The 24,187-nt window shown below is 40.6% G+C and overlaps 1 protein-coding gene across 8 annotated transcripts in view; it reads left to right on the top strand.

The window, feature by feature from the left end:
- HECW1 (HECT, C2 and WW domain containing E3 ubiquitin protein ligase 1) overlaps window positions 1-11,756 on the top strand; it is a 253,483-nt gene extending 241,727 nt beyond the window's left edge. For all 8 annotated transcript variants that reach the window (XM_088167564.1, XM_088167559.1, XM_088167554.1 and 5 more), the window contains 4 exons: window positions 1,229-1,375; window positions 2,133-2,247; window positions 3,491-3,689; window positions 11,162-11,756. In XM_088167564.1, the coding sequence (XP_088023690.1) occupies window positions 1,229-1,375; window positions 2,133-2,247; window positions 3,491-3,689; window positions 11,162-11,273 (573 nt within the window). In that variant the 3' untranslated portion in view covers window positions 11,274-11,756. The remainder of the gene's footprint in view (window positions 1-1,228; window positions 1,376-2,132; window positions 2,248-3,490; window positions 3,690-11,161) is intronic.
- Window positions 11,757-24,187: the final 12,431 nt, after the last annotated feature.

Genomic DNA, 24,187 nt, shown 5'->3' with positions numbered 1-24,187 from the left:
AAAGTGTTCTTCCAGGCCTTACTCTGAGCTCTCTTTGTGGATATAGCCTGTCTCTGAGCCCTGGCAATTTTTCCCACCAGGTAAAAGGAACGAGATAGATTGGTTGAAATGTCTACTTGCTCCTCTGAAACCTGATTCTAAATTGTAGCTCATAGCTGCGGTTAATACCCCTAGGAACAAAAACCCCAAAATAGGAACACATTGCTATTAATTGCTAGCTTCATAGATAACTAAGAGTATTTGAATTTATATGGATAATGGGAAGTTGAAAAAATCAATAGTTTTCTAGATGTTTGTGGGAAATCTTGCAGGAGACTTTGGACATCTGGACTTATGGTCATGCTTAAAGCTAGACAACATTTAGTCTTTGGTTTGGCAGATATACCTTAATGCCTCACAGTCTTGAAGAATACAGCATGGTAGCTGAGCCAGAGTCTTGCCTTCTGGACAATGCAGCATTGCTTGTATAATGGTGATGCAATGATTTATGTTTGGGAATTTAACCTGAGCGAGCTAAGAATTCCTAACTCCTTCCATCTAGATTTACTTGTTCTTGCTGTTTCTCAACAAAGCTACCAATTAGATGACTCAGTCAATGTTTCTTAATTCATAATATTGCAATAGATCCCTCAAGTAAGGTGACCTAAATACTGCCTATACTGTGTGCTGTCTGTTGGGCTAATAAATAGATAATAATATAAATAATACTAGTAATTAATATGTATTCCTACAGTTCATTTACTGTCTGTGGTGGACATCATTGTTATAGCAGCAAAAAACTGAAGAGGATAACAATATATTCTTCATTTTAAATCCACTAAATTGAATGTGAAAATAATTTAAAGACAAATATAATTTTCTGTCACATGGGAGGAGGAATATGTGTTTGCTGGGTAGGAACCAGACTGATTCCTTGAATCGCCTCTCAGTCTCCAACCTTAGTAACTCAAGCCAACTAGATAAACTGTCAAAATGCAAATAAATGCTGCAGCTCTTGCTTAAAATAAGGAAAAGTTATTTACAGTACAAACTCTTCTCAGGTTTGAATGGCTGATACAAAACTCTGAATCCCACAGTGAGTATTTATCTGTGCAAGCAGTCTGCCTATTCCAATACTGTATTTGCCTCTCCATCCTGTTGTTTCCTGTACTGTTGCTTGCATGATCTCATGTTTGAAATACAACATGATCCATACAGTGCTACATCACTGTTTATCTTTGATCTGTAGGTGACAGAGAGAGAGTTGAAATCTGGAGGGGCAAATACAGCAGTGACAGAAAAGAACAAAAAGGAGTACATCGAGAGAATGGTTAAGTGGCGAGTGGAACGAGGAGTGGTTCAGCAAACAGAGGCCCTGGTCCGTGGCTTCTACGAAGTAAGTAACAAAGTGATGCTTCACAGTCATCCCTCCTTCATCTGAATGAGAGTAGCACTCTGGTTAAACTGTGCTTCATTGGTACCTCAGAGAACAGCTAAACAGACACAAACAGCAAGGAATTGGAGTTCTTGGATCTTTACAGATGGATCTCTACCTTGGATATGGCATGTTTAAGATTAAAGAAGGAAAGAAATGTGTCTTCTGAATATGATAAAGCATTATTTATGATCAAGAGTTAAGAACAACTACTGCTTTCCATTTCCACAGTTAGAGAAGTAGGCATTTGCAAATTTTGTTCTACCATGTTGTGATTTTGGGTTAGGGCTAAGGGTCCCTGACAAAGAAAGATTGTGAAGAATTGTACGCTTTGATGAGAAGCTGATGGAACATATTACGTCTTCAGGAATTAAAGTAAATCAGTCTGAGGGTGCAGTTGTCCAAGCTGTTAACTTGCTGGAGATATTCCTGGATATTGCTCCGTTGTTGTCCCTGGATTTTGCAATTTATCTTTTTTGATGATCTGGATCTGAGAAATCTTTCTGGCAGAGCTGTTACAAGGACTGGGTGAAAACCTGTGGCTTTGCTGATCAACCCAGGTGGCCACATATTCTTACCCCTCCCTAATCATACACAAACATGTGAATGCAAACATTCAGACTTTATCAGGATAAAGAACTGGCCCCCAGAACCGTAAGTTTATAAGACTTTGCTTCATTTCAGTCTGAACTGTGCTTACAAGTATTTTTTGTTCCAGGTTGTAGACTCCAGGCTCGTCTCTGTTTTTGATGCCAGAGAACTGGAGCTGGTTATAGCTGGCACTGCAGAAATAGATCTCAATGACTGGCGGAACAACACAGAATATCGTGGAGGTAAACTGGCTGCTCGTGTTTACTACTATCTTGACTGTTTCAGTCTGAAACATGGAAGTCTTGCTCCATCTTTTCCTTCTGTCTTTCCTGAGGGAAATGCCCTATTTTGTCCAGGAAGTTATTGTGAAGAATAACTCCTGAAATAAAAAAAGTAAGATCTCAGGTTTGGATCAACAGATGTTGTGGTGTTATACTACTAAAATTGCTTCTCCTATTTCTGCCTAGATTTTATCTGTTCAATTGCTGCAGACTCAGCTGGAGTTTTGACTATTAAGGACTGAAAAGGGTTTGCACAATTAGATTTAAAAGTTACAAGTCATCTAAGATGACTGTGACTGAACTCTTGGCCTCACAGAAAGTAGTTCCACAAGTCCTCCTGGCTTTGGCAGGGAGCTGAAATCAGGAGCTGAATTTCACATCTCCCAATTACATTTCAACAACTTACAGATCTTGCTCAACTGTCCCCTCAGCCTAAACTATGTCAAGTTGGATTTTTTCACTTCTCTACTGCTTGGTCTGGTTTTGCTTTAAACAATGATTTATCCAGGCTGTCTTAGATGATGGAAAAATGTGAAATCCACCAGTTCTGCACCACAAGTGGAAAGTTCCTGAGGTTCACATATCCTCCCCTGAAATACAAGGTTTCAGTCTTTGCTGGTTACTGCCCAGCCTTTGGGTTACCTTGAAATGTGCAGCTTAACACAAGCACAGCTGGTCCCTAATGTTATTCTCCTCCTACATTTTTCTGTTTAACTTTTGAAACAGATTCAGCCTGGTATATGCTGGCTCTCACTGGCACAAACCAAGGCTCAGAGCCCTCAGGTGGGAAGTTTGCCAGGGAAGGGCTTGTGGCAGCAAACTCCTCTCCATATGTCAAACACTATTGCAATCCAAAAGAGAATTTACTTGGGAACCAGAAATTGTTAGGTTGTTTAGACTCACACTGTATGGCATATTGCTCTTGTTCGTTAATATCTCATGCATGTAACCCCAGTTCTTGCCAAGAGATTTGTGAGAATCTCAAGTAGATATTCAGGTTTCAGGGTCTGAAATGAGTTAGATATTTTAGTATCCACAGCCAGGACAAAATGGAAGCTGGGACCTACTGCTTGTGAAGAACAAGATATATTGTTAGGCCAGGATCTTTCCAGTAGATCTACTGCCTCATGCTAATGGGAACATTTTTCAGTGTTGCTCTTCCCAGTTAGGAGAGAGTGATATTTATTTCTCTTTCTTGGTGTAGGCTACCATGATGGACACATAGTGATACGGTGGTTCTGGGCAGCCGTGGAGAGGTTTAACAACGAGCAGAGGCTGCGATTGTTGCAGTTCGTCACGGGAACGTCGAGTGTGCCGTACGAGGGCTTTGCCGCTCTCCGAGGGAGCAATGGCCTGCGGCGCTTCTGTATAGAGAAATGGGGGAAAATAACCTCCCTCCCAAGGTATGTCCCAGCCAGGACTTTGTACCAGAGTTGCTGCTAGAAACATAGGCCTGGTATTTCATTGCATCTCTCTGTCAGTTAATGAGTACAGTAAGGACACCTAAGAAACAAATCAACAAAGAAACAATTATCAGTTTTTTGTTCTGTAATTATATTCAGAGAAAAGTGTTTTCTTTTGCTGCCTTTTTAATTTGCAGGCTTAATTCAAACTACTTGGAATCTTTGGAAATGGTTAAGGTTAAGATTAAGATGTCCATAGGTTCAAACCCAATTCTCTAATTTTGATTCTAGAGCAGATTCAGATCAACAGGAGCCTGTCAACTGATTCTGTTCCCTTTACTTCCAAAGTGCTAGTAAAAGTGCTAGTAAAAATACTTGTGAATTTACAGAGACATGAAAGCCAAAATCTGTCTCTGAGTTTTGGCTGGAGACCTGAGTGTAATCGCTTCATTTAGTCTGATGGTTCCACTCTTTTGTAATGAAGAAGCTTAGTGACAGAACTTCAGACCATGTGGTGATAACATTCAATTTGTTGCATCTAGTTCAGTCAGCCAGCTAGGGGCAAATGAGCTATAATGTCATACAGAATCAACAGACTTGGCAGTGATTCCCAAAGGAGGGGTCATCTTCCTTTTCAGGACAAAGGGGCAGGGGTACAAAGGGGTGGACTTGCCTCAGGCCACCCAAGAGAGCCATGGCACAGCCAGTGATGGTTTCAGCTTTGAGTTCTGCTTTACCACTTTATGGGTGACCAACACTCACCCTTCCTCACTGAAGTGAGTCACCTTTTCTTGAATGTCCTGACAGTTGCCTGAGGCTCTGCCCCATTGGGATTACAGAGTATTTCAGTGCTTCTGAGATACTTTTGCTACAATGGCCCTTTTATATCACATTTGCCATCCTAAGGTTGCTCTCTTCCTGCTCTTATCATTTGCTTTCAGCTGCACTCCAAAGGAGGCTACTTCTATGGCACAGAGCAAAAATTTTGTCTCATAGACCTCGCAAATATAGTGAGATGATCAATTAACAAAGGGTCTGGCCCAGTTTTCTCATTACTTGCTCTCCGTGTTGTTTACCCAAAAATACACCATAGGACATGGACTTGGGCAAACATCTGTAGTCCTCTGGAGAGGCAAAGTCCAAATCTGGTCACCCTCTCAGTCCAAGCCGGCTCAAGCCCATGTTTATGCAGTGGGAGATGCAGAAACTGGAGCCAAGGCACTATATCAGAAGGCATTCAGAGCTGACATTTTATGTGGGCTCCCTCTAAAGTCAGGAAATGGGAGTAAGTGTTTTAAAGGAACAGTTCATCTCACCTGAACACAGACTTTTGAATAGGTCAGTTGAGTCACAGCTAGTACATTTTGGTTTGTGTCCGTCTACCATAAGGACTCTATGGAGATTATATAGAGAGCTAGAGCCTACATGAAGCTAGATGTGGGCACTAAGATTTAAAAACAGATGAAAACATGTAAGGTCAGTGAGATGACTTATGCCCTCTGAGCTTCATGTGGTAGAAAAGCCTGAGAGCAACAGTTTGCTATTTGTAGTCCAGATCCTTCTTTTGCAGTATATATATATATAAAGTTAGGTTCTATGTAAGTGTTTCAGAGCTTACCGAGGACATTCCTGCCTGCAGACAGTCAGCAAACAGCAGTCACAGACTCTGCAGCATTTCTGCAGAGCTCTCTTTTCACTCCTTCTGCAGTGCAAAGGGGCGAGAGGGGAGGGTGGACCTTGGTGCATGCACAGAAAATGCCCTGATCTGACCCATCAAGTTCTGAAAAGGTAATTGGCCCCTTTCTGCTCTGTTTAACTTTCTTTGTGAACCTAGGCATTACTTCTGACTCAGATTCAGTTAGCCTCGAGATTTTATGTTTGTCTGCTGATCTGTGAATGAGTTGCTCTCCCTGAAAGAGGCCTCCTTTCCAGGTGAAAGTTGGTAGCACTTGTTAGAAGTCTTAGAGCTCTGCATTCATTTTAGCCAGGGGAAAAAGAAACAAAACTTGCACATGGGAAATAAACACGGCTTGATCACCATGAATTACTGTCTGCATTTTTATAAAATTATGGGGTGCTGCCAAGTATACACAGTGCTAAGAAATGCATAAAACACACAGGCTAAACCTGGAGATTCCCTAAATCCTTAGTTAAGCAACTAGATGAGTATTATTTAAAACTTGTTTTTAAAATACCTGATTATGGTTTGCCTATGTTTATTTAGATTGATTTACATACTTAAGACTTACAAGCTGAAAAAAAGGTCTTATGTCATATCCCTTTAGCCTTGTGACATGAGTGTAACTAACTTTACAATAAACCACGACAAATTCCTTTTTCACTTTAACTGCTGTACAAAGTGTTGAGAACTTTTGGCTCTATCAGGAGAGTCCATGACTCTTTCTCTGTTCCCTTATTTATGCTCCAGATGGCTGAAGTAGTTAGGCAAATCTCCCTCACATCCTGTCCTTACACTTTGGCAATGGAGCATGCAACTACCATTTGCTTATAGTGAGCAGAGATGTGCTAACACCTAAACTAGATAGGTTAGTACTGTTTGCACTTGAAACAGCAACATGGCAAGCCCAGAAAAACAGACATGGTGTAAACTTCTAAAATAAAATACTTTTCAAAGAATAACCGTAATACATGACACTTAGAGTGCTTCTCGAAAACACTGAGGATAAGCCAGACTTTTTCAGGAAGGTTGAATATCCAGTAACTTCATTCTAAATTGGTGGATTTGTTCATTAATACGTGTTCCCTGAATGAACGGGGTAATTGTAGTGTTATATGTTCATCTAAGACAAAGAAGAGTAAGATTACACCCATATTTTATTTCTGGAGCATGCACATGTGCCAGACACATTATTTCTATCTATATTTACTTTCAAGATCACATGCATTAGAAAGCTGAGGCGCCATACAGCTTAGAGATGCTGTCCTAATCCCAGATCTCCAGACAATGACCCTAAAGCAGGTTCCAAAGAGGCTGCCAGCTTTGCAGATCTGTTGGTGCAAATCTGCATCATGGGTTCTTCCAAATTGCTGTAACCTGTTATATAAAATAGTGGGTTCAATCATTTGTTCATCAAGGTCGAATTTTACTCTTCCTATACAACATGCAAAGCTTTGCCCCAAAATGAAGGTGTTACACATTTAGCTGGTTGCCTGAGTAAAGATGGTGGGAGAATTCTTGCAGCTATAGCCTCTTCTGAGGCAGGAATCCTCTCTTCACCTCTTCTGGGTCATGTAGGTTTGTAAATTGAATCAGTTTTAGTAGTAGTTCTACACGAACTAATTCTTGTTCCCCGCCAAACATTAATGAAAAGCCTCTAGTTTTCTGTCTGAAATAGCATAGCTTCATTTGGTATCATGGGAGCAGAATTCCTGGCCCAAAACAGACCTGTGCTAAGAACTAGCAGTGCTTTCTACTATAGCTGTAGGAGGCAACAGTTCAGTCTTTAAATCCTCAGCTGGCAAAAGTGTTTGGTGCCTACAAATGCCACTGTCCCACCTTGTGGTTGCACTCCTCATCTGGCAAAAACTCCTGCCAGCTCCAAGATTATGTCTGTTTGAGTATCAAGTAAGTAAGGACCTCAGTATGTATCTCAGAGATTCAAATAATCACATTTGATGCAATGAGGTCACTTTTCCCAACAGTGCTGAGCTGCAACTATACTTTCATCAGAAGAACTTTTCATTCAGCAGTGTAGTGTGTGTTATGTATGATACAGATTACCAGTGCTAGTAAATACCTGATCTTTTATAAGAGAATTCTGTTCTTCTCTATTGGATGATCAAGTATTTAATCACCACAGAATCCCATATAATAATTTTAAGAAAGATTGTGTGTGACTACAATGAACTTTATTCTCATAATCTCCTTCTTTCCCAATGGACTGCGTGCATGGGCTTTGCTGTCTCTTACTTTTATTTATATCTATCCATCTTCTCTTTCCTCTTTTTTCAAAAACAACAGCAGTATCAGTTACAAATCTACATTCCTCTATTAAACACTATTCCCAGACAGCATATAACTGTTCCTTCTTACAGGCAAAAGGAACAAAAGCTGCTATTTGTGGGTTCTCAGACTGATAAAGAGGGTTTGTGGGTTCATTTAAGAAAAGCAAGGTGAAAAGGAGAACTGCCCAGTTTCTGCCTGACAGGCATGATTATGTTAGAATGTAAGCCTTACTTCAGAAGAGAGTTCAAGCTATAATTAAGATAGGAGGGGGTTCTGTGCCCACTTACTGGCTTTGCACTCATCTTTATGGGGAATAAAGGAAGTGACAAAGAAAAGAAGAATGCAAAAATCTTGAAAGCTTATAGTCATAATTTTCAGAAAGAATTCATAAAAGAAAAGAAATAGCATAGCATTATGAACAATGAGCAAGATTAAAGGTTCAAGCCCACCAAAACTATATTAAGCAATAAAGACAGACTGCCAGGAAGAATGAAATTTTAACTGGTCCATTTACTGCTTAACTTACTGGAGGATGAGGGCATATGAGGGTCAGAGTTGGGTTACATTACTTTATCTTGAATTTTCTTCTGGAGAAGCCAGAATCCTTCCCATAAAAGCTCTTACCAATTTAATTCTTATTCCAGGCCTCACATTCCCTGAACACCCTCTCAAATGTCAGCAGGCTTGTGTGGTAGGAGGCTTAAATCAAGGGAAGAAATATTTTCTCTTTCCTGTGACTACTTCTTGCACTACTGATGTAATGTTTTCACCCCAATTCATATGGCAAGTATTCCCTGGGCTATGCTTACTGTAGTCACTCTCACAGGGATCAGCAGCAGGAGGCTGATATAATTCAGGAGGAATTTACCCCTTTGGAGGATGGAGCCCAGTTAGATAACAGTGGGCATAATGGAAAGTATCACTGACTTTTAATTGCCATGTTCTGCAGTATCACACACTAGATGATGAAAACGAGACAGTTTTGCACATAATTATCTTTATGTAAGATTGAGTGGGCTTCATAGGCATCACTGGAGTTGCAGTAGATCCACATTTGTTTCACAAATCAGAATATGAACTCAGGTTTTGCTCTTAGCAATGTATTGTGGTTTGCACCATAAGAAGGTAGAAGTGTAAACCTTACCTAGATAGTGCTCCTTGAAATGTCGTTTTCATTTCAAATTTGATGGCCTTTCTTTGAAGTGCAAGGATTTTTTTTATTCTGTGAAGTTGTTGAGCTGGAAAACATAAGAGTGTTGCTTAGCAAAATGTTTCAGTGTTTCTAGACACATTAACATTTTTTCCTTTCTTTGCTCCCTACAATAAATTCCTTGAGACCTTCTATAGAAGAGCCCACATCTGTAAGCCTCATAGTAAGAAAAGGAATTGATCTGTTATCTGAGTTTGACTAGGTCAAGTATGACTAAAAGTCAACAGCATTGCAAAGCTGTTTCATAACCAGTGTGAGATCAGATGGATAATGATCAGTCAAGATAAATGTGTGCAAGAAAGTAAACACCAGAGTCAGTGGCTGTGGATACGCCTGTACCACATAATAGGATGCACAACAGCAATGTCTGAGATGCTGTTGTCTCAAACAGTTAAATGTGCCACAGTTAAGTACCATACAGAAGTCTGGTTCTGCAAAACTACATTAGAAGAATTCACACCTGAGCCACCATGGCTGTGCTGCTTCCAATTCTGGAACCCAGCAGCTGAGCTCCTCAAGACTGGCTGTCTCTGCATGGGATTGTCTTGCTTTATGATAAACATGTTCTGAATGGACTACAAGAATCTTTCTGTTAATTAACTCGCAGTGGTTGATACCTATTGCCGATGGATGGTAGAAACAACTTATGTTGCCAAAGATTGTTGAGATAAACAATAAACAGTGCAGGGCTACTCATGGGTAATACACATGAACTGCCATGTTTAATTTCAAGAGATGAATTAAATAATGGATTTATTAATGTTCCTTTTCAATTAACTCAAGCATTCCCAGCTCATTTCCACAAATTCTCTATTTATTGTATTCTCGTCTGAGACTAACCAGCTAACAAATCTTCATTCAGAAGGGGGAAAAGGATGGTAGAATCTCTCCTAATTGAAATTCTGTAATGCAGTGAAGACTATGTGCCTCTGGCTATTTCAGTTGCCTGATTGCTTTTAATGATTCAGCACTGGTGCTAGATAAAACTCTACCTCTGAATCTACAAGTCTCAGGCCACTCCATCTTCTGGCATTACATCTTTCCCGCTTTGTGGGTGGCCTAAGAGATGACTAGCATGGCTTCATGTAATTTTCTCCAAGATAGCTCTGCTGCTTCAGTGTAAGAGAAATAGCACTGAATTAAAATCTGAGATAGAAGAGATAGAAGTAAAACAATTCCATGGCTTCTAAAAATACTACGGGCCAGAAGCTCAGACACTGTTAGCCATTAAGGCTACATTTACTTCTGTAAAGTTTTGTCCATTCACATTTATGCCATTGAGCAAGAGGAAATAGAAACATTGCTATCATCATGTAAAACTCTAAGCTGACTGAAAAAAAACTGAAACAATTTTACTGAGAATGTGCCCCTTCCACATCCATTTGTTGAATGAGCCGTGCAGTTTCTCAGTCAGTTGAAATGGCTAAACTGTTGGGGCAGAGACTGTTTCTTTACTCCACATTTGTATAGCACCTCCCACAGTGAAGTGCTGTCTGCCTCTGGGTCTAATTGCTGCTGCCAGAAAAGCTGCAACAAGGTGAAGGCACACATGGAACCTGTTCCAGAGCTTCTTTCGAAGGTGCTGCCAATATAAATATAATGGCAGGTAAATATAAGAGTAAAACTGGGGAAAGAGATGGTCATCGAGTTTGCAGCTTGCTCTGCACAGAAAATTTTGCTTTTGTCTTGGGTACTACAAATAAATAATGTTTAAAGGCCAGACTTGCAGCAGATGGCCAACAGCTGACTTGCAGGAATATTTTCAGCAGCCTTCCTTCCTCAGTTAGCAGATCCCTGAATGGTCTTTTAGCAGTCAGGCCTGCCTCACTGCAAACAAATGCTGAGCCCATTCTGTCACTTTAGTCCATTGCATTGTGTTTGTCCACTGGTGCAAAACTAATAAGTAGCTCATGTTGGATGCACAGATGAGTGCCATTTTAAAAAAAATCTTGAAGCAACCAAAATTATAATAATGAACTTCTCTGTCATGCCCGAAACCCCAGCTCTTTGGTGACCTCCAGAATTCTTCTCCATCAAGATCCATACAAGAGCCCTGCAAAATCTGAAGCAGAGATATCAGATGTTATGTTGATACTTAGCTTGTGTCTTCTGTATAAAGTATTGATGTGCATGTGCACATACATTTCAATACCTCTTATTTTGGTGGAATTCAAAAGTTTTACTTTGAGCGAACTTGAATGTCTTGAGTCTCAGCAGAAACTTGTTTTCTCAATTCATATTTTCTTAAGTTTTTTTTAGATTAAGCTTAACATGTAGCATATTTTCCTTTTGCAGGGCACACACATGTTTCAACCGTTTGGATCTTCCACCTTACCCCTCATATTCTATGCTGTATGAAAAGCTGCTGACAGCTGTTGAAGAAACTAGCACCTTTGGACTTGAATGAGGGGGTTCAGGCACTTCTGGTGTTTTTATGGCTGATGATGTCACCTTTCCTGTCCACCATCACTTGATCTCGGTTTTCCATGTTTTTATTTTTGAAAACAAAACAAAAATCAAGATTAACAAAAGCTGTGCATGAAGAACTGCCACCCTCTACAATCTAACCTTCATGCTTTCATCCTCTATTTCCAATGGACTGCTAGTCTGTATGCAATAGAAAAACAACTGTCTCAAGGTTTCTGTATATCTCTACATACCTCCATTAATAACAATGAAAATACAAATGCAAGTTACACTACACTTGACCAAATGTTAATAAATGTTTACTTCCACCTACGTTGATCAAAAAATAAAAAAAAAACCTCATCAAGCATTCCAAGCCTTTATATACCCATATCTTCTAAATCAATTCATAGCCCATCTAACTTCTTAATCATTGAATCCAGTATTTGGAGCTGGTCAAATATATCATCATCTATCCCTGTTTTCCCTGTATGTGTTGTCCATCTGAAAGACACCTATGAGCAAAACTGAAACTTTTATATTTGAACTCGTGATCCACATCAGTTGCATCAGCTGGAACTGGCCCAGATACATGGTGCAGATAAGACCTTCAAAAACAACCTGTAATGCAATGCAAAGCATAACGGCAATTGTTATGATTGTTGCTTGCCAGTACCGGAGAGAACTTGCACTTCAGAGCTATTGGGAGGGGCATCTCCATTGTAATGTTTACCACACAAGAAGCACAAGGTTGTGCACACTCAAGAAGGATGTTTTATTATGTAGCATAAAGGACAAGGCTCCCTTACCTTAGAATTGTATCAGACAAGGGAAAGGGGAAGTAAGAAGAATGTTCTACTCTTATGAATACCCTTGGGTTCTGTTTACCAGATCTTTGTTTTCTGATGTTTAAAATGTTCCTTTCCAAATGACAAGTCTAGACAATCCCATCCCCTGTGTCAGAAGCCGTTTATTTTCTGTTAGGTTGGGCTAATCTATGGTTGCTGGGGGCGGTTTTCAGTTCTGTTGTTTCTCTTTTCTTGTTCAGTGGAATAGTCCATATCCTCAAGAGTGGTTGGTTGTAGACAGAATGTTTTCATCTGGAGTCTGTCAAATGAGAAGCTGCAGCGAATGAGGGTGTTTGTGAGGTATGAAGGGAACTGTAACTCTCTGGGGGTCAAGATTTCGGTGCACATCCTCTTGGAGGAAGCCCAAAGGCCCTCCGGTCATACTAGGTACCACTAAACTAAAGATCTTTTTCTTGTTACTGTAGACATAACCCTCTTCAGTTTGGTGTACTTTCCAACTCTGAATCCAGGGGGGGAAAAATGGAAAACAGCAGTAGGCTGTGTTCGGATGGATTTTGCTGAGGCTGTTACTGTCAACCTCACTGCTCTGATTACATTCTAGTTATTAATCTTTTCTGTCCTTGTTTTCCAAGACTAATCTCAGATTGAAAGTGTTTGTCTTAACTGGGAAACAAATACAAAGTATCTTCTGACACTAAATATGTTAAAGGATGCAAGGAATGCAAAGTGAGAGACTTGTGAAGGTAAGTGAGAAGGTAACATTATAGTGTCTAGCAGCTTGCCTGAAGGGTGACACCCCCTTGGGGGCTTGTTACTGGTAGTTTTGTGTTAGTTATGCTTTAGAGCACTGTAAAATCAGGAGACCAGTTCAAGATCTAACACATCGGATTTGTCTTAAGTTTTCTCTCCAGAGGAAAAAAAATTGGACTCTGCTTTCTCACATATTTTTATGGTGGTTGTACAGAACCTCATCACACTTGAAAAACTGCATTCTGAGAGTTTTAGATTTTTCTCCTGCTTTTATTCTTAGGTCAGTAGGTGTTTGAAAGGTGATGGACCCAAAAATATATTTCTAAGCAAAAAAACCTTTTTTTTTGTTAATGGTACATACAAAATTTGAAATACTTAAATTGCCCCATTCATTCAATTTCTGTGGCATTTGGCCACTTATACTAATTTACTGTATGGCTTTCACTTTTTGTTATATTGCAGTTGCAAACAGAGGCTGCAGCTACAGGCCAACTTCATTGTACCACACACCAAAAATTATGTTTAGTGTTTCCATAAATGAGCTCTCAGGCATCTATTCCATGTGACCAGCGCACTGCACAGGAGAGATGGAAAAAGTAATGCTTTTCTCAGAGCATCTGTCATGTGCACATGAATTTCGCCAGAACGAGTCACACCAGGAAACACTGAACATGAAATCTTCCAATGTATGTAAGTCCTGCCTCTTCACCTCTGGGCCCCCAAATCCAGTGATTCTTGTATGGTTCCTAATTTATTCCTGGTGATGTTGTAAAGTTACCTGTACTATGTCAAATGTTGGATGTCTTCCAATATTAGAAGAAAGAGAAGCAGCCAACTAATTGGTCCATGTTTGGCCAAGGAGAATCAAGAGCTGTCTCATTAACATAGTAAAAAAGTGGGGGAAAAAAAAATCAATCTTTACAACAATGTATAGTTACATTTTTTAAGTGTTTTAAAACTATATTTTATTACAAAAAGTGAAACTATTTTTTGTAGGATAATGAAAGATGTTTGTATTTCAGAGACAGCATCAAGCTCCACTAAAGGAAACAGAGAAGGCTTTCTGCTGAAATTCTTCTTCACAACATTTTCTGGCACTCGTCACACACTAAACTAGATTATGTTTGGCAGATGCCATGTCGAGCACCTTGTATGTTGCTCCTCTGGGAAGCACAGAGCATAGCCAGCAACTTTCCATCAAAATCCTTGTTCCAAGTTGTCTTTCAAGCACACAGCCTAATATTTTGTAAAAGTTGCTTTCTAAGTTGACAAAGTCCTGCAGATTTCTTGCAAGTTTTTAGGATCTAAGGCCAGGAATAGAGACAGTTGACTATTTTCATAAAACAAAGAGTAAGAAAATGCCATATGTGTTTTTTCTTGCATTCTGCCATTCCAGCCCTATCCCTCTCTCTTCTCAAATGCCCTACCCCAATAGGCTTTCAAACTGTGACATCATCTTTCTGGTATCTGGATCAACACTTCACAGTGTTTCTCCATTCCTTGCATCATGCCATGGGCAGAATTCAGTCCCAACCTGTAGTGAAGGGAAGCCATGCATCTGAAGTGGCATTGCAGTGTCAGAGTGAGGCAGTGAGTGGTGCTAACAGGAGAGAGGGAGGAACCTACGTCCCTTGGCCTGTTATTTAACCTGCCCATTATGCAATTAATTGACTTTGTTTTTGTTGCTGTGCATATGCAAGACATACCCTTCCTTGTTCATCTGTTGATTCAAGTGCTGTTACTCCCCAGGTCTGCATTTTCATTTGTAAAACACTGACTGTTGATTACAGAAATTCTGGTTTTATTATTTCCCCACAGGAAAGACTAGAAGATATTCCATAGGGCAGATTTACAGTGAAAGAATCTTTTCAGCTCTTTCACCTCAGTTCCCTTTAAACCTGGTGGTGGCTAGATATGGTGGTGGCTAGATTAAGATAAAATATCAACATCAATAGATTTTTTAAAATGCAAGTGGAAAATGGAAGAGACAATCCAACAGCTTTTATGAATTCTGGTTTTCAATCAGCCAGCAATGAATGCTGGCTACGGTTTCAGAGAGTCCACATGTTTCTCAAAATTATTGTCATAATAGTATTAATAGTAGAGGGAGAGAAAGGGGCATTTCTGGTTTTGAAATCCTGTTGGCATTAGTCTGGAGATAAAAGAATGGAAATAGGTCTTTTAAATCATCAGTAGATCTTCCACCTTGATGTAGTCTCACTGACTGTTCAACCACATCAGCTGTGGAGGATTTGATCCAGTATAAACATTTGTATCTCAGTGTTAACAGTGTCAGGTCTAAACCTTACAAATGCTGTCACTTCAGTCTGCAGTAAGTTACGTAAGTGTCCAGTTTCAGTCTGTGCATATTCAAAACTTGACTTTTATGTTCCAGAGAGGTCCATGGCTATCATAAAGCAGGAAGTGAGTGGTCCAAACATCTAACATCTAATAGAGAAATCATGAGTTTTGTACAGGTCTGACACAGGGGACTTTTTACACCCAGTTTGCTCAAGTGCCCATGAACTTTTGAATGAACTGTAGCTGAGATTTGAGTTTGTAGTCTAGTCTGAGAGATGGCCTGTGGGGAGGGGAATGTTTGTTGGGATTGTGCTTTGTTGTTCTAGTTTCACTGTAACAAATAGTTGACATACCTCTAGTTGGAAACAATAGGATACTGAATTTGAACATGAAAATCGAAACTTAAATAAGCTAAAATATAAACGCACAGGGGACGGGTTAAACTCATCCTTCACTATTAATCCTTTGACAGTCTGTGGAATTTCAGAAGGACAAATTTGACTGGAGATCTGTTTAATTTCTGTTGAAATGTTATTTGCCCTGTCTCCATATTAATATTAATAGGGCTTCCCAGTCAAGATTGAACACTTTCAGTCAAATGCAGACCAACAGATCTTCCTACAACAAAAGCGGTGCTTTTTTATTATTCTTGCTGTACCTCAGTGTTCATTATGAAAAGATAAAACTACTGCAATATACTAAATCTGGGATAGGTTTTCCAGTTATCACAAGGTCCAAAGGATTGGATTGTTACTTTCTCACTAGTGAGTCATGTAGTTCTTTTGTTCCAGTAGAAAAACAGATGCCTGTAGATAGTAGATACTAGGTATAGTAAATATTGTACCATTAGCCAAATTCCTGCAGCTTCCGATTTATCTAACGGAAATGTCTGTTATAATTTTTGTTGAAGACTACATAAAGTCAGTGGCAGGAAAGGTCCTCATTATTGGACTGATTTTGCTTTTATTGACGGAAAAATGTCACATGATACTCAGGCTGTGCTTTCTATTCAACCATATCACTATGGAGGAATGTCAATAAAATCACTTTGTTATGGCATTGTGTGGACTGTCTATTACAAATAAACTATTTCACAGAGGATGTATGTAAGAGTGGGTGGAAACTGGCATTGTCAAAGCCCACTAATTTCAGAAATTGCAGTTCCAGGATCGTGTCCTTTCCCACTGTGGCACTCAGGTCCTTCCACTGCTTTTATTCAATTTTTCGGGGCACATGTCTAAAGCCTGAAGTTCTCCAAATAGGTGTGCATGACCAGATCCCACATGCTCTCCTGCCTTGAGAGGATAGGAGCTTATTCCTTGCTATAGGAGACATCTGGTCAAACAGAGGGACAAAAGCAGAGTGTATGCTACTTACACGTTCCTTGCTTCTAGGTATAATTACTGCATTATAGAGATGAAATGCAACTGCAAGGATGGTTTCTTAATAGCATATGCTGGGTCTGCACTGTGTTGACAGCAAATACATAGCGAGATGCTCCGGCATCTCAGTATGTCACACCCATTTCTCTCCTTCTCGTCACTGTAATATCTCTGGCGTGTTTCATTAACACATTCCAGGATAGATTAACACACCTCAGATACACCGTCAGCAGACACCTTCCTGACCATACCTGTTTTCTTACATAAATGACACCCCATGAGGGGTTGTGGTAAAATAGGAAGGATGGGAAACTTAAATATGAGGCATTATTTCTATAAGGAAAAATATAAATCCATGGAAGATACTCCAACACTCAACAGCAGTGAGCATATCTTGCACAAGACAAATCAGTAACAAATGAGAAACTCTGACTCTGAGAACTCTTGAGAGCCCCTCTGGAGCTGGCACTGCATTTCATTCCATATGGAGGAGCACAAGTCTATGAGGCCTAGGAGGCTCTGGCTCTCCTTCAGCCGGGATGGTGGTGCTGGTGGCAAGAGTAGCACCCACCCATGCGCACGCTCAAGAAATTCAGGTCTTACAGCTCAGCCTTTATTCATATCCTGTGTATGTGATTGTGCATGTGTGTGAGGAAGAAGTGAGCAAGAGGGCATTTTGGCACTAAGCTGTGTTTGTATGCATTGTTCACATATAAAGGAATATTGATGAAAAAGCATATTGGTTAAAAAGCAGTGAGATGAGCTGATGATGAGGATGCATCAAAGGTGTCAGTTTCTGCAGCAGTGATCTGTGTATGTGGCTGGAACAATGCCTCTTACCAGAACCTGTTTGGTGATTCCATTCAAATTCAACGAACCAATGGGTTATACAAACGCATTCAGTGCCGAGTTGGATACAGTCTTAAGCAATCTGGTCTGGTGGGGGGTGTCCCTGACCATGGCAGAGAGGGTTGGGACCAGTTGGTCTTTATGGTCCATTCCAAATCCTAACATTCTATGATGATATGACAATTACTGAATTTCTATTAAAACAGAGCAGCAATCTGTGTGAAGCCACCATGGGTACATCCGGTGTCTTTCTTGGCATGCTAACAAAACTGTAATAATTCTGTAGGATATTACAAATCAATAACAATATCTTCCTGCCCTGTGGTAGCAGTGTCATAGGTTTTTTTCTGCAAAGGACAGTAAATCCATGTGCAGCCTGATGTTCATCCTTGTAAAAGAGGCCAGACTGGGCAATAGCTGTCATGTCTGGAAAACAAAGCCACAAAGGATCTGCTGTGTCTCCTCTAATCATAAATCCTCCTTGAGCTGCAAAGACACACTCTTTTACTATTTTTAAATTTAATTCTGGTAAACTTGAAAATAATTTCTGACTGGAAATACCTTTCATGGATCTATCAAGGTGAAGAATGTGTGGCTGTGTTTAATTCCTACTCTCTTGAAACTAAATTTAAAAGAAAAATACCCAATATATTGTTCTACCTGAAATAAAACCCCTGATTCTTATTTGTATTAGGCTTTGATGTAAAGCAGATTTATATTGTTTTAAATGAGGTGTAAATTAAGCTCATCCCCACAATGCCATGTGGGTTCTTTGAGATGGGATACAATAGAAGTCACTGGAACACACAGAGTGCAACTAATTTTTTTTTTTTCCCTGAACTTCTAGCATGTAGGATTTCATGTAATTAACTGCTATGGTACAAGAATATAATGGGGCTGCATGGGGGAGTTTTCTGTGCCAATGATAAGCAATAGTAACACTGAGGCAACTTGGCTTTCCTTCTGTGAAGAGTAATACACTTTAGGAAAATTTTACTCTTTTATTTTTTCAGTATGAAAATAGAAGACTGGTTTGGGTTATCTTACAAAAGAAACGAGGTGTAAGAAAAAAGCAATTCCGTAAATACTCTGCAGTGTGATACTGAAAATGTTTATAGACAGTTTCAAAATGGACCACAGACAACAACTGAAAAAGTAGTGTTGTATTTGATTTCCTAATGCTGGTTTTCCAAGCTCAAAACACCATACAAAAATAAACCACATATCCTCCAGTTTTTCTGTTTTCAGCACTTCATATGCTTCAGTCTGTAGACAAAGCAGTACAGGTTCCATGTGGCAAAGCATGTCACGTGGAGTCATCATGTTTAGGTAACAGCTTTTCAGGAATGCAGCTGGGGCAGTGCAGGAATCTGCTTAGGAACTTTGTTACAAGCTGTGATTTGACTTCAGTACCTCTTAGGTATGTCTTGGTACTGAAGTACGATCAGTGACTTTTTAAGAATGAAATTTGTAATAGAGGTTGCTATAAAAGAGTATACTTACAGTGTGTGAGGATATGTTTACTGACATCTTTGGCCTTTTTGACAACGGAAAATAAACTTCCCTGCTTTAGGCATGTAAGTTAACAGCACTAGTGATATGTGCATTGATTAGCAGAACTGGGACCTTAGAGATTAACCCCTGCTTCTATAATATGTAAAGCCCACGACATGACTTTTGAACACCATCATTGTGCTCTGACAATGTCCTCCAAATGCACAAACTGAAACAGTTTGTGCTCTGGACACAGCCATAAAATAAGTAGTGATGCATCTTGGATTTTGTAAAATACAGTCTACCAACTTTGTAAAAGGAGAATTAGTGTTTGGGACTGCCTGGGCACTGCAGAGAAGCAGATCTGAGGAGCACCCAGTGTAGTGCATGGGGATCCATGTGACATGGTTTTCAACTAGTAAGTTAATATTATAATAACATATGTAAAATTCAAATTCAAATTAGAATTTCTACAAAATATGAGCCTGTGAGAGTATTTGAAAAGGTTACTGGTAGATTCCCTAAGCACAATTTTATTCATCTGTCTTAGAAATTATGAAATCAAACCCTATGAGGGAAAAGAGGAATCTTATTGTAACATGAGCACCAGTTTATATTAAATCTGTCATGAATATAAAAATAATTCAGCAAGGTGGCAGTAATGCTTACTGCTGCCACTTAGTGGAGCCATGCTTTCCTCTCTTAAACTAGAAAAAGAAGATTAATAACACTTATTTCGTTGCAGCTGATAAGAAACATCTATTTGTACAGAAGCATAGGAGGGGACAGTTATTCAGTGGTGCTGGATATTCAGAGTTCTTGTGTAAGTGCTTTTATGTGATAACAAGAAGCATTTGAGGAATACAGGAGCAAAACCCCTCAGGTGAGGAATATGTACTCTTCCTGTTGCTTCATAGATAAAACCATCACATCAAGAAATAAGTAGCTTCAATGCAGAATAACTAACCTCCAAATGGAACTTCAGCAGCCTGCAGAAATTCCAGCCACAGATCGTGTTTTTCTACCAGTACAGACGTTGAAAGGATGAATTTAGCAATTCAAAATGAAAAACTATCTTAAATTATATGTGCTGAACTACAGATGGTAAGATTTTGTATTTCTATAACAAATGGACTGTGATGATGATGATGATGATGATGATGATTATTATTATTATTATTATTATTTCAGGTTTCTGGTTTCTGTCTCATGTACGAGCTGCCTGAATACATTTATATTGGGAAGAGAAGTATCCTGTGATGATCAAGCTAGAGTCAGATTTATATAACTGAATAAAGATTGAGTCCCTATGAAACACTTTTGATCCAACTCTTCAGGGCAGAATAGAAATCACTCTCTTACTCCAGTGCATGCAGACATAAATTTAAAGGGACATTGTTTTTAACAGAATACCTGTGGTGATGTCTTTCACCTCGCCTCCTGCTTCTTAGCTTTCAGGCCAAACAGAGCTCATGAGAATGAATTCCTTGGATGATACTGCCAGAAAGAAAAAAATATATATTGAAATGTAGAACAGTTAATGTTATCTGCTTATGCCATCTGAGTGCAATTGAACATACAGCAGCTAATAATATTTAAGTGATTGAAGCCAAATATCCAAGCAGCAGAGAAAAAGCATATACTTTTTCAGGTAACACATGAGAGCAAGTAACACATGAGAGAAACCAGCCTAGATATGTCTGTTAGCTTATCTCTACATAAGCATTGTTCATATCCACACGGATATCTCCCTGTGTAGATAGTGCAGATTAGGACTGAGATCAGTGCTGTTTTAGTGCACAGGTGAAACTACAGTGAGTCATGAAGCTTATATTTATCCTTTCTAGAGGGACAACTGAAATCAATACAGCATGTGTCAGCGCCACAATATTTTGGTGCTACTAGACAGAGCATTGTCTGTTCTATGGCTAGGGCATAGTGGAGTGGGAAAAGATGCCAGACAGCCAACACAGCTTCACCAAGGCAAGTCCTGTCTGACCAACCCAGTGGCCTTCTATAAAGGGGTGATTCCATCAGTGGAAAAGGGAGGAGCTACAGATGTCTTTCATCTGGATTTCTGTAGTGCCTTTAACATGGTACCCCACAACATCCTCTCTCCAAACTGGAGAGGTGGATTTGATGGGTAAACTATTAGGTGGATAAGTAATTAATTGGACAGTCACATCCAGAGGGTGGTGGTCAGTGACTCAGAGTCCCAATGGACATCTGTGACAAGTGATGTCACTCAGGAGCCCATATTGGAACCTGTGTTATTTCATATCTACATTAATGACACAGACAAAGGGATCGAGTGCACCCCCAGCACATTTGGCAAGGACACCAAGCTGAGTGGTGCAGTTGCCACACCTGAGGGATAGGATGCCATCCTTAGGGATCTGGACAGGCTCAGCAAATGGCCCCATGGGAACTCTATAGGGTTTAACAAGACTAAGTGCCAGGTGCTGCACCTGGGCTTGGACAACCCCCAGTACCAACACAGGCTGGGGGAAGAGCAGATGGAGAGCAGCCTTGGGAGAAGGAGCTGGAGGTACAGGTGGATGAGAGGCTGGACATGACCCAGCCATGGGCACTCACAGCCCACGGAGACAAACGTGTCCTGGGCTGCATCCAAAGCAGTGCAGCCAGCAAGGCAAGGGAGGGGATTCTGTCCCTCTGCTCCTCTCTGGTGAGACCCCACCTGCAGTGCTGCATGCAGCCCTGGGGTCCCCAGCATGGATCTTTTGGAGTGAGTCCAGAGGAGGCCACAAAGCTGCTCAGAGGGCTGGAGCACTTCTATAAAGACAGGCTGAGAGAGTGGGCTAGTTCAGCCTTGAGAAGACCTTAGAGCATCATTCCAGTACTTGAAGGGGACTACAAGAGAGATGGGGGACAAACAGTTTAGCAGGGTCTATTGTAATAGGACAAAGGCTAATTAAATTTCAGCTTTAAACTGAATGGGGGTTATTTCAGATTAAATATGATTTAAAGATTATGTTTTCTACAATGAGGGTGATAAAACCCTGGCATATGTTGCCCAGAGAGGTAGTAGATATCCCATCCCTGGAAACATTCAAGGTCAGGTTGAACAGGCTGGTCAACTGATCCAGTTGAAGATGTCCCTTGTAGGATAATAGGACTATTTGTATTCTGTGGATTATTCTTTTTAAGAATGCAACAAATCTGTCTTCCTAAGCCCAACAGAACCAATTGCTAGATTTTTAAAGGCACTTAAGAATCTAGAAGTTATTTTAAAATACAGCCAGGGAACCTTAAATATCCCAAAGGATTCTGAGGAAGATATGTTCATATTTCAGAATCAGTAATTATACTAACTTTCATAAATTTTTAGCAGAGTCCCCCCAGAAACATGCAATTGTAGAAGTAAGTAAAGAAGTAGAAAAAATCACAAGAATTAAGTATCTGAAACCCTCATTTAGGATTAACATACTTTCAAGATCCAATGTATTTGTCAGGCCAAAACCTCCTCTCTGTAGTAAATGCCACTGATATCTTCTTTCAGATGTAACAATTATATAATCTCCTCTTAATCCAGATTTTAATGTTCAGCAGGAATATACTGCCTCTGCTACAACTTTCATAACTTTTAGAGTGGAAAGTGCTTTGATACCAAGAGTCTTTAACCCTTTCTTACTTGACATACTGGTTCTGGAATTTATTCCTAAACTACAGATGATTAGCAGGGTGGACCACCTCTCCTATGAAGAAAGGCTAAGAGAATTGGGATTGTTCAAGCTGAAAAAGAAAAGGCTCCAGGGTGACATGATTGCAGCCTTCCAGTACCTGGAGGGAACCCACAAGAATAATGAAGAGGAAGTTTCTACAAGTGCATGTAGTGACAGTGACAGGACAAGGGAGAATAGTTTTAAACTGAAAAGGATGTTTACAGAGGATATTATGAAGAAATTACTTAGTCTGAGGGTGGTAAGACACTGGAACAAGTTGCCCAGAGAAGCTGTGGATATCCTGTTCCTGCCAGTGTTCAAGGCCAGGCTGGATGGAGCTCTGAGCAACCTGGCCTAGTGGGAAGTGTCCCTTGCCCATGGCAGGGGGTTGGAACTAGGTGATCTTTAAGGTCCTTTCCGATCCAAACCAGTCTATGATTCTACTTTTTTCTGCAAATCAGATTTGGCAGTAAGTGAGTGAGGGAATTCCAGCACAATGCCTTGTCAGCAATTGTACTTCCATCCTGGATCAATGACCCAGGTTTGGACTCAATCGTTTCCTGTATGTTGGCCTGTTTCCTCAACAGTCTTTTCTCCTCCATGCTCTGGATGTTGGCAGGAGGTTACATGCCCTTAAAAGAGAAAAATGCCTTGATAAATGACAGCCATGCAGAAACAGGTCTCTTTAACATGTACATTAAGTAATCAAGACAGTGAAGGGATTGAGAAGTGAGCACATGCTTTTCTCAAGCCTTTCCAGTTAGGCTCATGCCAAATCCATGAGGCAATTCCCACCAGCCTGCACAAACTGATGACTAGGAGGCGATTCCTGCACACCTCAGAGACACCTGGATCTCAGGCACGCATGGAGGAGAGACACTACACACACCCCGGCAGTGGGAAAGGCTTAATTGAGGCTTATGCCTCAGATACCACAGGGACCGAGGCTTCATCAGGTGGGCCCAGATGCATTTTCCCCATGCCGAGCTGCTGCTGTCCCTTTTCTCCTCGCCCTCTGTCAGCCTCGCTTTCCAGTGTCCTGAGCCTGGATGCCCCACATGGCCAATGCCCTCCACCTCCTGCGGGCCCCTCCCAGGCCTCACGGCCCCTCTGCTGCCCCTCGGGGCACACCTGTGTGCCCACAGAGCGACATCCTGGGCTGGGGATCACAGAATCCCAGAGTACTTAGGGTTGGAAGGAAAGTCTGGAGATCACCAAGGCAGGGTCAGCTACAGCAGGTTACACAGGAACGCATCCGGGTTGGTTTTGAATGTCTCCAGAGAAGGAGAGTCCACGACTTTCTTGGGCTGACTGTTCCAGTTCTCTGCCACCCTCAATGTAAAGAAGTTCTGCCTCATGTTGAAATGGAACTTCCAGAGTTTTCGTTAGTGGCCACTGCTCCTCATCTTGTCACTGGGGACTACCGAAAAAAGTCTGGCACCATCCTCTTGACACCCACCTCTGTCATAATTGTATGTATTGATTAGATCCCCTCCCTAGATTAAATAGGTCCAGCTCCTGGAGTCTCTCCTCATAAGAGAGATATTCCTGACTCCTGATCGTATTTGTCAGCCTCCACCGGACCCTCTTCGGTAGCTCCTGATCTCTCTTATCCTGAGGAGCCCAGAACTGGACGTAGTGCTCCAG

Source organism: Sturnus vulgaris, chromosome 1, assembly GCF_052056855.1.
Source record: "Sturnus vulgaris isolate bStuVul1 chromosome 1, bStuVul1.hap1, whole genome shotgun sequence".
In the NCBI taxonomy this organism is placed as follows: Eukaryota; Metazoa; Chordata; class Aves; order Passeriformes; family Sturnidae; genus Sturnus; species Sturnus vulgaris.
The sequence above is the reverse complement of the archived record's forward strand: the minus strand, read 5'-3'. Positions and strand labels throughout refer to the sequence as shown.